General features: G+C 44.1%; 1 protein-coding gene across 1 annotated transcript in view; it reads right to left on the reverse strand.

Annotated features, from left to right (window-relative positions):
• Positions 1-14,650, reverse strand: part of LOC142311865 (cholesterol transporter ABCA5-like) — a 310,836-nt gene that overhangs the window by 244,767 nt on the left and 51,419 nt on the right. Inside the window, exons 3-5 of the mRNA XM_075350670.1 lie at positions 8,840-9,053; positions 4,291-4,446; positions 4,095-4,192 (exon numbers count right to left, since the gene is read on the reverse strand). Coding sequence (XP_075206785.1) covers positions 4,095-4,192; positions 4,291-4,446; positions 8,840-9,053 — 468 coding nt within the window. The remainder of the gene's footprint in view (positions 1-4,094; positions 4,193-4,290; positions 4,447-8,839; positions 9,054-14,650) is intronic.

Raw genomic sequence — 14,650 nt, forward strand, 5'->3', positions numbered from 1 at the left:
AAGCAATAATGCGGCGGATCACGTGTCTCATCACATGGTGCAAACAGGTCCAAGCCTCGCTCTCGCATACACAACCCGGAAATGCGATGCACGCACCGGGATTATGGAGTCTGCATGACAGAGGAACACCAGTACACGTGTAACCCAGTGGGAATGATCCTAAAGGGGCGGTGAGTGTCTATTTTGGCCACTTGCGATTATGAAGTGCACCTGATTGGAAGTTGTTTGGATTGGCTGTGTGGGCCCTGACCATACGTTTATAGGTCATCACTTATGGGGCTAACAGTTTGCAGCATTTGGTGTATGGACCCTGCAGGTGCCACACCATCTTTTGGCCCTCTACATCTGGGTCCATGCTTGGGCCCGTGAGGAGTCACTATTTGTGGTGAAACGCGTCGGGAGGCATGTGGGGCATTTGTGTACAAGGACATAGGTTCAGATGTGGACCGTCCTTGTAAGGACGGGAGTCAAGGGGGTATAGGGCAAGTTACATCAAGGCCGGATTTCAAGCCCCGCTGTGACCCCTCCAATAAGAAATTGCTGTATTAAGCATTTTAAGATCATCTAAATGGGTGAGACCCTTCCTTATTATTGCTTTATCTGTGTGTTGGATATTTGATAAAGGGGTTAAAGTTGTATCCTGTTGTTAATGTCTATGGGATTGGTATATCCAAATTCACATATATATCATATGTTGGTAGTGGGACCACTGTCCTTAATCCACTGTACTACTCTGTATACTGACAGCTTGACCCTACTATCCCCAACACACATGGTTGTTATCCCCTAATGGTATTTGGCCAAAGGTACCCTGACACGGTGTGGGAATATGGGCCTTTGGCTACCCGCAGGGTGATCCTATGTGTATTTTTTAATATATTGCACAATTTTAATGATAAGATTAAAAGCTAAGTTTTACAATTAATTCCTCACTGGTGCTATTCACTGATATTGGGACTGGGTGCCTGCCTTAGTCGAGGAGGACGGTCGGCAGCTGCAGTCCAATAGCCGGTCTGGGGCCGAAAGCACGTTGGGGTACTGGACCCTAGGTCGGGGAGAGGCTTCAAGCAACTCGGCAATTAACCTGCGGAGGACAGGGCCTTTATGGACTGTTCCCACGAAGCTCAGAGATCGGGGGCACTAGCGGAACGAGGGGGATAGGGCTTTCCAAACATAGCAGCCCACTGAAATCCCAAGCATGAGGTCCTGAGAGCTAGCTCCTCTACTACCCATAATAGGGAGTGGGGCCCGGATAGCTCCAACCTTACGGGCCACTTGGACACTTCTAAAATTCTGTGCACGGAGGCTGGCTCCGGACCACCAGGCAGTGCTGCAGGGGACGGAACCCGGACGAGCTCCCCAAGAGGTCAGCGGCACCCATAGACTTGGTTTACTATGTTGTCAGCGTCTGCTTTCCTTCTGAGTGAGTACCTGATTAACCTCTGCTACCAGCGAGTCTGCGCTCTCCCTGCAATCTATCCCACCATCCAGGGTCCCGGGGCCTTTCCCTACCTGTGGAGGGTAACGTCATCTAGCTGCCCCACTCCATTACCGCGGGTACTCCTAATGGCAGCGGCAGTACTCCCTATTACCGCACACCACGGGTGGCATCACAAACTATCTAACTCCCCTGTAAATAACCCACCATCACCTTTAAGAGTGACCCTGAGCCCCCGGGTCCAGAGACCCTCGAGCCACGAGTAGTGACACCCGGATCCGAGCGGTTCAACCGCTGCTGGTGCGGTACACGTCCGAAACACAGACTTAAAAGTCAGGGGGAAGCCGGTCTGCCCAACTTTAAACTTTACCATAAAGCAACTCTTTTGCAGTGTTTGTTAGACTGGCAGCACCAAAGAGCTTCTAAGCAGTGGGTAAGTCTGGAACAGTCAGACTATGAAGCCCCCTTACACTATTTCTCCTGGATTAGCCCGGGCTCCAGGGGAGAATTTCATCCTGAAGCCTACCTTTTGAAGGTAGCATTGAAAATGTGGGAAACAAAAATTGAAAATGGGTCTCTCTCCAAGAGGTGTGGTCCCCTCTTGCCTATCTTCTCAAATTCAGATTTTGCTCTGGGTGTTAAGGCAGATAGTTTCATGTGTTGGAGGAGGAGTGACGATACACGCTTCTACCATATTTTCAAGGGCTCTCCGCTACCCCATATGGTTCCCTCTTGGTTCCTTATTCAGGGGGGTCCCCATCCTGGTTGGAGTACTTCCAGATCAGGTCCTTTCTTTCAGGTCCTGGTCGGAATGAACTTTATTCTGCTGTCCCTTCTATATTTGAGATGCTCGTCCTTCTGGAGGATCCAGAACATAACAGAGCCTCCTCCATGTTTAACAGTAGGGACAGTGTTCTTTTCTTGATATGCTTCATATTTCCATCTGTGAACGTAGAGCTGATGTGCCTGGCCAAAAATTTCCATTTTTGTCTCAACTGTCCATAGAACATTCTCCCAGAAGCTTTGTGGCTTGTCAACATGTAGTTTGGCAAATTCTAGTCTGGCTTTTTTATGATTTTTTTCAACAATGGTGTCCTCCTTGGTCATCTTCTATGAAGTCCACTTCGGCTCAAACAACGATGGATGGTGCGATCTGACACTGATGTTCCTTGAGCTTGAAGTTCACCTTTAATCTCTTTAGAAGTTTTTACTGGGCTCTTTTGTTACCATTTGTATTATCCACCTCTTTGATTTGTCATCAATTTTCCTCTTGCGTCCACGTCCAGGGAGGTTGGCTACAGTCCTATGTATCTTAAATTTCTGAATAATATGTGCAACTGTAGTCACAGGAACATCAAGCTGCTTGGAGATGGTCTTATAACCTATACCTTTAACATGCTTGTCTATAATTTTCTTTCTAATCTCCTGAGATAACTCTTTCCTTTGCTACCTGTGGTCTATGTTGAGTGTGTTACACACCATGTCAACAGACAGCACAGTGAGTATCTGTATCCCTATTTACAGGCCCACTTACTGATTACAAGATTGTAGACATATGTGATGCGAATTACTGGAAATACCTTATTTAAAATGTTGCTTTTGTCACATTATTTTCAGGGGTGCCATCATTTTTGTCCAAGCCTATTTCATGAGTTTTATTTTTTTTTAATTCTATGGAAGCATAGTTGAAAAGCAATGTTTGACTTTCATCTGCTGATTTTCATATATTTTTTTTATTTATTATTACCTTTGTTAGATTCAAGTCATTTCTGTGACCATTGTGGGTTTTTCTTTCATTAAACGAGGGGGTACCAACAATTTTGACCACAGGTGTAAATAAAAAAAAAAAAAAATAGAAATAAAATAAATCAAATAATAATAATAATAACAAGCAAAAAAAAAAACAACAAGTGAAAAAAACATGAAAAACTAGTTAAAAGGCGCAAATACACCAATGAATTGGGCCCAAAGTTCATATACGGTACATTTTCTCCAGTTTTTGTTTGTTTTTTTGCCTGTTTTTAATTTATACCTTATTCTTTATAGTCTATTTGATATGTTTTTGTGTATTTTTATGTTCTCCATTGTGAACGGTGTTTGGCGTTTCCAGCTGTTTTTGGCTGATTTAACAGTTGAGACTTTTTTTTAACAAATGGCTAAATTTTGGTACAAATGTACTCTAGTTCCCTCTTGAGTGATTTTATGTCCTCCTGATATGTGTCCTATTTTCACAAAATATTGCTTTAAAATGCAGTGAAATTTGGGCAAAAAATTCAGGACATGAAATCACATTTTATTTTTGAAAAAATGTATACACTGCACCCATCATTTTGATGAATTTGGGGCATAAAAACATCAGTGAATGCCACAAGCCCCCTAAAAAGTGGCAATTGAAGAGTCTGGTACAAGATTTTAGGGGAAAAAAATCCTTTAATCACTTATGGATCCCCCAATATCTTTAGCGTTTCTAATGGAATTGTTGGCTGTTAGGAGATGGAGATTATCCATCCTAGGAACATTATGGTTCCTCTGGGACTTGGGCCTAATATTTCAGCCCCGGTTACAGGGGAAGTCAGGAATAAAAAAAAAATAATAATGAAAAATGTTTATATACGTGAAAGGGGCATAAAGTATTAATAAAAAAAACTTCACTCACTTCAATGATGGCGGAGTCAATACTTGCTTGCAATGAAATGAACCCACTGTTCCAATATTTTAAAGGAACACAATAATCTAACTCTAAATCACAGCTTCCTGCAAAAAGAAACGTTCATCATTAGACTTATCTTAAGGGTGCAAATATGCGAAATTGAGGTTCTGATGAGTGACTAGTCATTGACCGATTCCCTTACCCATGTGTGAGAGGTAGTCATTGGGAAGGGTGATATTCCTCATGTGGTATCTGATTTGATAGTGGAATGAGTCCTGGAAAACAATGGCCACCGTCAGGTTGCTGTTCATGGCGTCTAGTAATTCCCTTTCATCTTCATATTCTAAAAATTTCTCTGCTGTAAAAAAAAAAAGACATATGTGAAGTGAGAGGACGGTGACGGATCCTGTGACTACTGCTGCCCACCATAACCAGCCCAGCAGTCAGTGGGGCACAAAAGTCTGTACTTCATACACACAATCTATAAATATATTGAACATGTCATTGTGCATTTATAGGTTGTGAGCTGTGACATCACCTATTGTGACTGCTGGATCTTTTGTTATTTACTGTATATAGAGGTGTTATCAGTACTTTTACAGGAGGATGAACAAGTGAGGTATGACATCACTTAATGTGATATATAGAGGTGTTATCAGTAATATTACAGAATGAGTAGGAGGTGAGCTGTGACATCACCTATTGTGAATGGTGGATCCTGTGTTATCTACTGTATATAGAGGTGTTATCAGTCACTGTACAGGAGGGAGAGGAGGTGAGCTGTGATATCACCGATTGTGACTGCTAGATTTTGTGTTATCTACCATATGTTGACCACTATCTCCCTTCAAAAAGGCAGCACAGTGAAACGTGCGTTGGGGACGAAGGGCGCCATAGCACATCCAGGTACATGCCATATGCTCTCTCTTGCATATTATAGTGCAGCAGGGCTTAGTTTGATTGTCTAATCTATGACCTCCTCCATACTTAGCAGCACAATCAGAAATTAGGGTTAATCTACTATTACCCGCTTGTTTATTATGGGTATGGTACCAAGATATCTGAGCAGCATGTGTGACAATCTCATTCGAATGTAATACTTTTGTATAACTATCCCACGTATACTGCTGCATTATTGTGCAATTTCGTTAGCTTTATGGTACCTGTACTTTTGCTAGTGCCCTCATTTGTTTTCTCACTGTTATATACTCTGCCCACTTTTCGTTTTATTTTAATACAATCAATAAATATATATTTTTATGGCCTCAGTGTGCAGTTTTTGTAGGTATTATGTATTTAGTGCTGAGTATTGCTTAAGTCTTCAACTTTGTTTGACATTTTCAGTCAGTGTACTGTATGTTTAGTTATTTATACACTGACTATTTTGGAGCATTTGTGTCTCATATATAGAGGTGTTATCAGTCATTTTACAGGAGGAGGAGGTGAGCTGTGACATAATCTTCCAGTGAATAGTGAATCCTGTAAAATCTACTGTATATAGGAGGTGTTATCAGTCATTTTACAGGAGGAGGTGAGCTAAGACATCACTAATTCTGATTGATATATTGATATCTATGTTATCAACAGTATATAGAGATGTTATCAGTCATTGGACAGGAGGAGGTGAGCGGTGACATCACCTATTGTGAATGGTGAATCCTGTGTTATCTACATTATATAGAGGTGTTAGTCATTGTACAGGAGGAGGAGGTGAGCTGTGATATCACCTATTGTGAATGGTGGATGCCTGTTTTATCTATTGTATATATGTGTCGCCCGGGGACCAGGGGTACTCAGATCCGGGCCACAGAGTCACGTCTGTGGGTATCACGGTGGCGTGACCCGGTCTGTGATCCCAGGCTCCACAGTGAAAAGGGGATTGGTAAGGGAGATAGTTTATTGTCCGTGACGCCACCCACGGTTGTGGTGATGGTGTGGACACCACCGCTGCTCTGGACGGGGATCCCGGGAGTGATGATATGGAGCAGCTAGATGTTATTTCTCCCCTCCGTGGGTAGGGGGTTGGTTGTCCCGGGGCCCGGTGATGGGGTAAGCAGGGAGCAGGGCGCAGTGCTGCGGTGCGGTGCCCGAGGGCACGGGCGTACTCACAAGTATTTCACACAGAGTCACTGGTAACTAGGAATTGCCGGTGTCCGCAGCCTTCGGTACGGGGGTGTTAGTGTCCCACACACGGTGCAGCAGCTCCTGTTCTTTCCCTGCAGCAGGTGCCTTTCTCTCCACTCTCTTCCTCTTTCTCCTCAGCCGGGAACGTGGAATCCACTCCCCTGCAGTGATCCGGGTCACCCTAGGTACCGAGGGGCCACCGCCCTGCTCCGGCTACCTCTGGCCCCTTTCTCACTACAGCCTGTCCCGGCCCTCTCGGAGCACGCTTCTGTATCAGCCTGGGAGCTACAACTCCAGACTCCTCTTCTGTCTGCCTCTCCAAACACTCTGCTCCAGCCCCTCCCCTCTGCTCTGCTTTTCTCTTACACTGGGGGCTGTGGTTTGTCCTGCTGCACCGGTGTGAGATCAAGGAGGATTAACTCTTTCTGTGACAACCTGGCTTTGCCAGGGCGTCACATATACAGGTGTTATCATTCATTATACAAAATGAGGAGGTGAGCTGTGACATCACCTATTGTGAAAGATGGATTCTGTGTTATTTGCTGTAAATAGAGGTGTTATCAGTCATTGTATAAGAGGAAGAGGAGGTGGGCTGTGATATCACCGATTGTGAATGGTCGATCCTGTATTATCTACTGTATATAGAGTTGTACTTTTGAACAACACCATTCATTCTGCTCCATATTGTACTAGAAAACGGGAAAAAAATTCCAAATGCGGTGAAATTGCAAAAAAAAAGTGCAATTGCATGATTGTTTTTTATTTTTTTATTTATTTATCTTGTTCAATATTGTGAAAAGCTCACCTAGCAATATGATTCCCCAGGTCAGTATGAGTTTGTAGATACCAAACATGTTTAGTTTTACTTTTATCTAGGTGGTGAAAAAAAATCAGAAGTTTTAGTTAAAAAAAAGAATTGCACTTTTGTCGCTATTTTCAGAGTAGCGTTCTCAGTTTTCAGGATCTGGGGCTCACTGATGGCTTATTTTTTTGCGTCTTGAGGCGCCGTTTTTAATTATACAATTTTTGGATAGATGCAACGTTTTGATCACCAGTTATTGCATTTTAATGCAATGTTGCAGCGACCAAAAAAGCGCAATTTTGGAGTTTGGATTTTTTTTGCTGCTACGCCTCGTACCGATCAGATGAATTGATTTTATATTTAATACATCGGACATTTCTCAACTATACCAAATATGTGTATTTTTTTATAATTATTGTTTTAATTATTGTTTTATTTTGAGTGAGCCATAAGGGGGGTGATTTGAACTTTTAGGTTTTGGGTTTTTTTTTCATATTTTTTTTAATACTTTCTTACATTTGTTTTATTGATTTTACTAGTCCCCCTAGGGGACTTTATGCCTGCACACTGATCACTTCTGATGATGTGTTACTATGAGTGCCGGTGCTTTGCCACTATTCACAGGAAACGAGGCTCAATGTGCACTAAAGTCAACCATTATTGTTGAAAGACAAAGATGTCCATGTGTTATACCCCATGGATTGACCTCAATAAACTTCCTCCTGAACTGGAAAAAGCTCAGTACAGAGCCCAGTATCTATTGAAGGAGTAGACCTCTCTTCGGGCAGGTACCTACTAGAATAAAAACTATTCCTGGCCCAAATATTGTTTTGTCCATGTGTTATAGACCACGGACTGACCAAAACAAACTCCTCCTGGACTAGAAAAAACTCAGCACAGAGCACAGCTTATATCGGAGGAGTAGACTGCTCTTCTGGCAGGTACCTGTTAGATGAAGCAATTTCCGAATAGAGGAGATGGACAGCACTTGCCCCTCCTCGGACAGTACCTGTTTTGTCCAAACTCAACAGTCTCAAAGTGCCACGAGCACAGACACTGTAAAAGATGGAAGAGAATATGGGAGATGACTTAACTAAAACTGCAAGTACGGAAAATTTTTGAGATTTTTAATGAAAGTGTCAATCACTAGTGATGGCACCAAAGACAATGTGGTGATGGTGAGATTTACAATCTTATCTCATTCCACAATTTCAAAATGTTTTTAAGACACTACATTGTGCACCAAAATGGATATAGAGTGAAATCTTTTTGTTGGAACACAATGACGGCGAAGACCCATCACTAATGACTCCTTAGACAACTTATCAAAAGACCTACTGGTACGTGACCAGTCACCTAGCCATGATGACAGTCCACCACATACTTAATGGACATGGATTTGATGTTGGGCTGCACCCTTATGATTGCATGATGAAGCATAAAAACAAGACTTGACGCATCGCTTGCTGAAGGATTTATATCATCTTGCAACTTGTTCAGAAATTGATGTTGAGTGGAAGTCGATTAAAGATCCAAAGACCTCGAGCCAAGATGGTGACAATACAATAAAGCAATGTTTGTGTAATGACCACGAATACAGTAATTGTGTCCTCTGTGTAGCGCACAGGACTTATATTGGTGTCTGTTACACACAATCACAATACATGAATATAGACTCATGTTTCCAAGTCGGAGCAGGTCCAGGCAGGCGCATTCTATCATTTATCTTTATGGGCGTCCACTTTTTTGTGTTTAAAATTGTTTTCTACGAGTAAAATAAAATCCAAATTCTGTGTCAATCTCTTTTGCCTTTCTGTTCACCTACCTGGTATTATGCTGTTCTCAGCCACCTTCTTCATGATCTCCCTGGTGGACGGAGGACTACGGACATATCCAACCGTAATGCCGGAAGTGTTAAATCCATCCAAAGCCCCGAGCTCCGCTGCGGGGGAGCTCTCTGATTTTGCCAGCGGAGTATTTTCCCCAATGCTGATTAACAGCAACATCAACAATACAAATGCCAAGTTCTGCACCCATTCCTGAAAAAAACAAACAAACACTATAAATACCTGGTAAAAGTAATCGTCCATATTAATCAGACTATATCTCATGTTGTAGCACCCTGGTCTCCCATTCCTCTTCTCAGCCCACAAAGCTGTCTGATATCTTCATCAATCAATCTCTGCCACACCCCTCTTGCCTCTTACTGGGTGGAGTGTCCACACTGATCATGACTGGCCACGCCTAGTTGAAGGAAGAAGGCCCTGGCAGGGCTGTACCTAGATATTCCCTGTAAAATCAGTGGCTATCACAGCATGTTACACATGACTGCACTTGTGTTTGTTATACCTGTAGCACACACCCTGTTCTTCTCTGCTCTAATCACTTAAAAGTCTGTACAGTGCCATACTATATCCAGAAATGTCAATTAAGATAAAATATTAGCCCTTTACTAACGAAGCCTATTTTCATATTTTGTCTTTTTTCTTTAGAGCAATAACATTTTTACTTACCTGTGAACACGTCTGTACGAGGGCTTTTTTTTACACAATGACTCATACTTGTGAGTAATATAATTTGTATGGTTTTCTACTGAAAAACTGGCAAAAAATTTCAAGTGTGGTAAAATAAAAAAAAAAACGCAAATTCCCCTAAAAAATTTTGGAGTTTAGTTTTTTTTTAAATTCTTTTATTTATAAATGTAATCCTTTAACAGTACACGTAACAGTTCTTAAGATCAAATGGACCTTTGTAAGATACATTCAACACACCAAAAAATAGGACATAAGGCACACTTTACATTTTTACATTGTGACAGAAAATGTTCCCGCAAATGCCCCCTTTCAGGTGTATAGACATTCAAGGTTCCATCTAGCTTTTTCAAAGAATAAATTCACATTTAACAGGTAACATACGTAACTCACCAAGAATAGTAAGAAGCGAAAGAGGAAAAGACCAGAAAGAAAGCAAGAGAAATAAAACAAAGAATAGAAAAGAGTGAGAAACTGGGGAAAAGGAGGAGGGTGGTGGGGGGGGAGGGCTGGGAAGTGGAGGGGCCAGGTGAGGGTAAGAAGGAGTGGGGGGGGCTGGGAGGTGAAGGGGCCAGGTGAGGGTAAGAAGGGGTGGTGGGGGGGCTGGGAGGTGGAGGGGCCAGGTGAGGGTAACAAGGGGTGGGGTGGAGTCTGGGGATCCGCTTATGTACTACCTTCTGTGGTTCCCTCAGCCGCCTCAACACTGCCCACCAGAGCACCATAGTCCTCCGAGTGCTGGAAGTCCATCCACTCCCTCCACGTGGCCAAAAATTTCTCATATGAGTTGTGTAATGATGAAGTTAGATCCTCCATATACATGAGGTCATTGACCTTATTGATCCATTGAACCAGCGAGGGGGGTGCCGTGCTCCTCCATCTCTCTGGGATGCACACTCTCGCCGCCATGATGAGGAATTTCCTCAGAGATTTTTTGTATATTTTTTCAGAAGTCCCGCAGTGATGTAACAGGGCGGCAGCAGGTCACAATTCCTCCTCTCCACCCGTCACCCGTGAAATGATATCAGACACTCCCCTCCAGAAGGGCCGGATCGCCTCACATTCCCAGAACACGTGTAGAATGTTGCCCTCTGCTGTGCCACACCGCCAGCACATGGGATCAACCGTTGGGAACATCGCATGTAACCTCGAAGGTACTCTGTACCATCTGGTTAGCAGCTTGTAGCTAGCCTCTTGAAACCTGGAGCTGATGGAGGATGTGTGCGCCAATCTGAAGACCCTTTCCCACTGTGTTGGTGTCAGCTGGATTCCTAGATCCCGTTCCCACTGTGAAGCAAAAGGGGGGATTTGTTGGTCCGGGGGCGAAGATAAGAGCGAATATACTGCCGAAAGAGAATGCCGTATCGTGCCTGGTCCCATACATATTTGTTCAAACTGTGTCTTGGGTCGCTGAAAGAGGGATCTGGCTGGAAGGCTACTGAAAAAGTGTGCCAGTTGCAAGCATCTCCAATGACCAAGTGAGCTGGGATCCTGTTTAGCTGCCAATCCCTCTACCGACGGCCAGGTGTCCCGGTTTCCAAAGTCCTCTACCCGATCCACCCCGCCCCGAACCCAAGACTGAAAAACTGGATCCGCTCTGCCTGGCTCAAAGGCAGGATGGCTCAGGATTGGCGTCAAGCTCGATTGCCTGGGTAACATTTCTGATTGCACCTTCCCCGTATTACAGTATTTCACAGTTGACCCGATAGTTGGATGTGTTTTCAAGCTTGCAGGGACCTCCGAGAGCACCCATGGCAATTTGTTGAGGGGAATTGGGGAAAAGGACTGTTCAATTTGTATCCAAGCCTTTTGAGACCCGTTCCTGCACCAATCAATCATTCTAGTTAGATGACCTGCTAAATGATACCTTCTCATGTCTGGCAGCCCAATCCCCCCGCTACACTTGGTCCTGTGCAAAATAGCTCTTTTTATTCGTACCGATTTACCTGCCCAAATGAAGGAGGACTGAATGGACTCCAGAGATTTGAAAAATCCTGAGGGTATTTTGATTGGGAGCGCCTGCAGTAGATATAGAATTCTAGGTAAGATATTCATTTTGTAAATCTGGCTTCTGCCAAACCAAGAGAATAATGATTTCCCCCATCTGTCACAGTCTCGCCTAATGGAAGACAGCAGAGACGGGAAATTCTGAGAGTAGAGCAGACCGAGATCCCCAGTCAGCCGTATCCCCAGGTAATTTAGAGATTGGGATGCCCATCGGAACTTAAACGATCCCTTCAACTCTTCCACCTCTTTGGATGAGAGATTTATGTTAAGGGCCTCAGATTTCGTGAAATTTATCTTGAAATTTGATAAACTGGAGTATCTCCGGAATTCCCTCATTAAGTTGGGCAGGGAGATCTTGGGGGCTGAAACGAAAAACAGGAGATCGTCCGCATATGCAGCTACTTTGTGCGTAACATGGCCCACCCCAATACCCGCAATATCTGAGTTGGCTCGTACGTGTCTGAGGAAGGGTTCTAGCGTCAAGATGAAGATTAAGGGAGACAGCGGACATCCCTGACGGGTGCCATTAGATATTTTAAATGGGTCCGACAGAATCCCATTCACTCGGACTCTCGCCGAGGGTACCGAGTATAAAGACATGATCCAACCCATCATTCCACTTCCCAACCCCAGACACCCGAGCGTGGCTTCCATAAAGGTCCAATCCACTCTATCAAAAGCCTTTTCGGCATCAGTTGATAGCAGGATAGAGGGTAGACCCCCACTTTTAGCTTTATATATCAAATTAATGGCCTTAACTGTATTATCACGTGCCTCACGACCCGCCATAAACCCTGCCTGATCTGGGTGGATTATTTGAGAGATCAGAGGTGCCAGCCTGCTTGCAAGGATTTTAGCAAATAATTTTGTATCCACATTCAACAGGGATATCGGGCGATAGCTAGCACATTGTGTTGGGTCTTTCCCCATCTTAGGTATTACCGTGATGTGTGCTCTCAATTAATCTGCATTGGGAGTTGAGCCCTCTGAAGCCCTAGAATTAAAGGCTGACAGGAGGTGTGGGGATATAATCTCCTTAAGTTTTTTGTAGTATACGAGGGGGAGTCCATCAGGCCCAGGTGCCTTTCCCGATTTGGATGACCCTATTGCGTCCACCAGCTCTTGATTTGAAATTGGAGTTTCCAATGCGGCTATCTCGGAGTCTGTCAACCGCGGCATTTTTGCTTCTCTGATGTACTCTGAAATTTTACTTTTAATAGATGATTTTGACAAAGTGAGGTCATGTGTCTCTAAATTATATAAGGATGCATAGAACTTTTGGAACGTCTCCGCAATTTCTGCCGAAGAATGTAATATTGATCCCTGAGGGTGTGTAGGGGAAATTTTTGATATAAAGGTTGTCGCCTGTTGTTGTCTGAGTGCTCTCGCTAATGTCTTGCTACACTTGTTCCCGTATTCATAAAAATGTCTACGGCATCTATTGAGGACCCCTTTTGCCTTGCTGTTGAGTAGTTTCCGTAGCTCGTCCCGGACTTTGAATAAGGCTCCTCCCACCTCCGCCGAGGGCATCTGCTTATGTTGTGTCTCCAGATCTCTCAGCTGTGTTAGCAGTCTGTTGACCTCTAGTTCCCTTTCCCTCTTTCTTCTTGCCCCTTGCTGTATGAGAACCCCTCGAATAACAAATTTGTGGGCCTCCCAGACCGTCGTTGGTGATGTATCCCCACCCGCGTTCAACGTAAAGTATTCAGTCAGGGAGTTCTGTACTGACTGAAGGCTTTCAGGGTCCTCCAGTAGGGAAGTGTTCAGTCTCCATTGCCACTGCTGTGGAAACGGAGACTGTAGCACCATAGACACAGTGCAAAGTGCATGGTCAGAGAATGTTATGCTATCTATCTGGGCTTTGGAGATCCTTTCGAGGTCTTTATGTTTTACAAAAAAGTAGTCCAATCTGGAGTATACCCCATGTGCATTTGAATAGAAAGAGTAGTCCCTGTCAGACGGGTGTAACAATCTCCATGTGTCCACGAGCTGCTGCTCATGTAATAAGTACCGCAGCCTGCAGAGGGCTGATGTAGGATGTGCAGAGGCCCCCGAGGAGGTGTCCTGAGCTGGGTTTAGAGCGATATTGAAATCCCCCCCCATAATGAGTGTCCCCTCCACGAAATCCTCCATAGTTTCAACAAATCCGGCCAGGGTATCAATTTGCCCCACATTGGGGAGATATATAGAAGCTAATGTGTAAATATGCGTAGCGATCCTGCCCTTCACCAACAATAGCCGTCCCCTGTCATCACTGCGAGAGTCCATGAATTCCCAAGGGATGGAGCGCGAGACAAGAATACTAGTACCTCGGGACTTCGGGTCCGGCGAGAAGCTATGATACGCCTCAGGGAACCAGCGTGATGTCAATTTAAACGGTTTATGTTTGCACAGATGCGTTTCTTGCAAGAAAGCAATTTGGACCCCCATTTTTTTTAACGTATTTGCCAGGATAGACCTCTTACCCGGGCTATGTAAACCTTTCACATTCAATGTCCCACATTTCACCTCAGAGTTCCCTGGTTTATGCATGTTGGGTCAGGAACAGTGTTGAACCCCCTACAAAACACTGACCGGATACGGGAAAGTGGGGTAAGGATCGGGTGGGGGGGGGGGATCAAGAATCAGGTAGAAAAAAGAACTAGCAGCAGAGAAGAAAGAGCAGAGAGAGAGAAAAAAGAAAAAAAAAAAAAAGCGATAAGTATTAGCAGACAGAAAATATGAACAGTAACAGCTGGCCTAAAGGAATGGCCAGTAAGTTTCACACAATAAAACTATGCAGTCTCTGAAGAACTTAGAGACCTGGTGCTCTCCAGATGGGAGAACCACCCTTGGGGTGCGTGGAAGACCAAGGGCAAAAGCTAAACAAGCTCGAGGCAGAAATGACAATATTATAGTGAACTGAAAACCCACGTTACATGACAGGGCAGTGAGAGGCACATTTCTTAGAAGAACAACACGTTTATCAGACTATCCATCAACATTATCAATTGAAGGGTCCATGTGAGACCCCCTTAGGGGGAGAGAGAGACAAAGAGAGGGGGTGTGAAAGGGAGAGCGAAAGAGATAGAAAAGGGGAAGAAAGGGGAGAAAAAGATAAA

Source organism: Anomaloglossus baeobatrachus, chromosome 5 (genome assembly GCF_048569485.1).
Source record: "Anomaloglossus baeobatrachus isolate aAnoBae1 chromosome 5, aAnoBae1.hap1, whole genome shotgun sequence".
NCBI lineage: Eukaryota > Metazoa > Chordata > Amphibia > Anura > Aromobatidae > Anomaloglossus > Anomaloglossus baeobatrachus.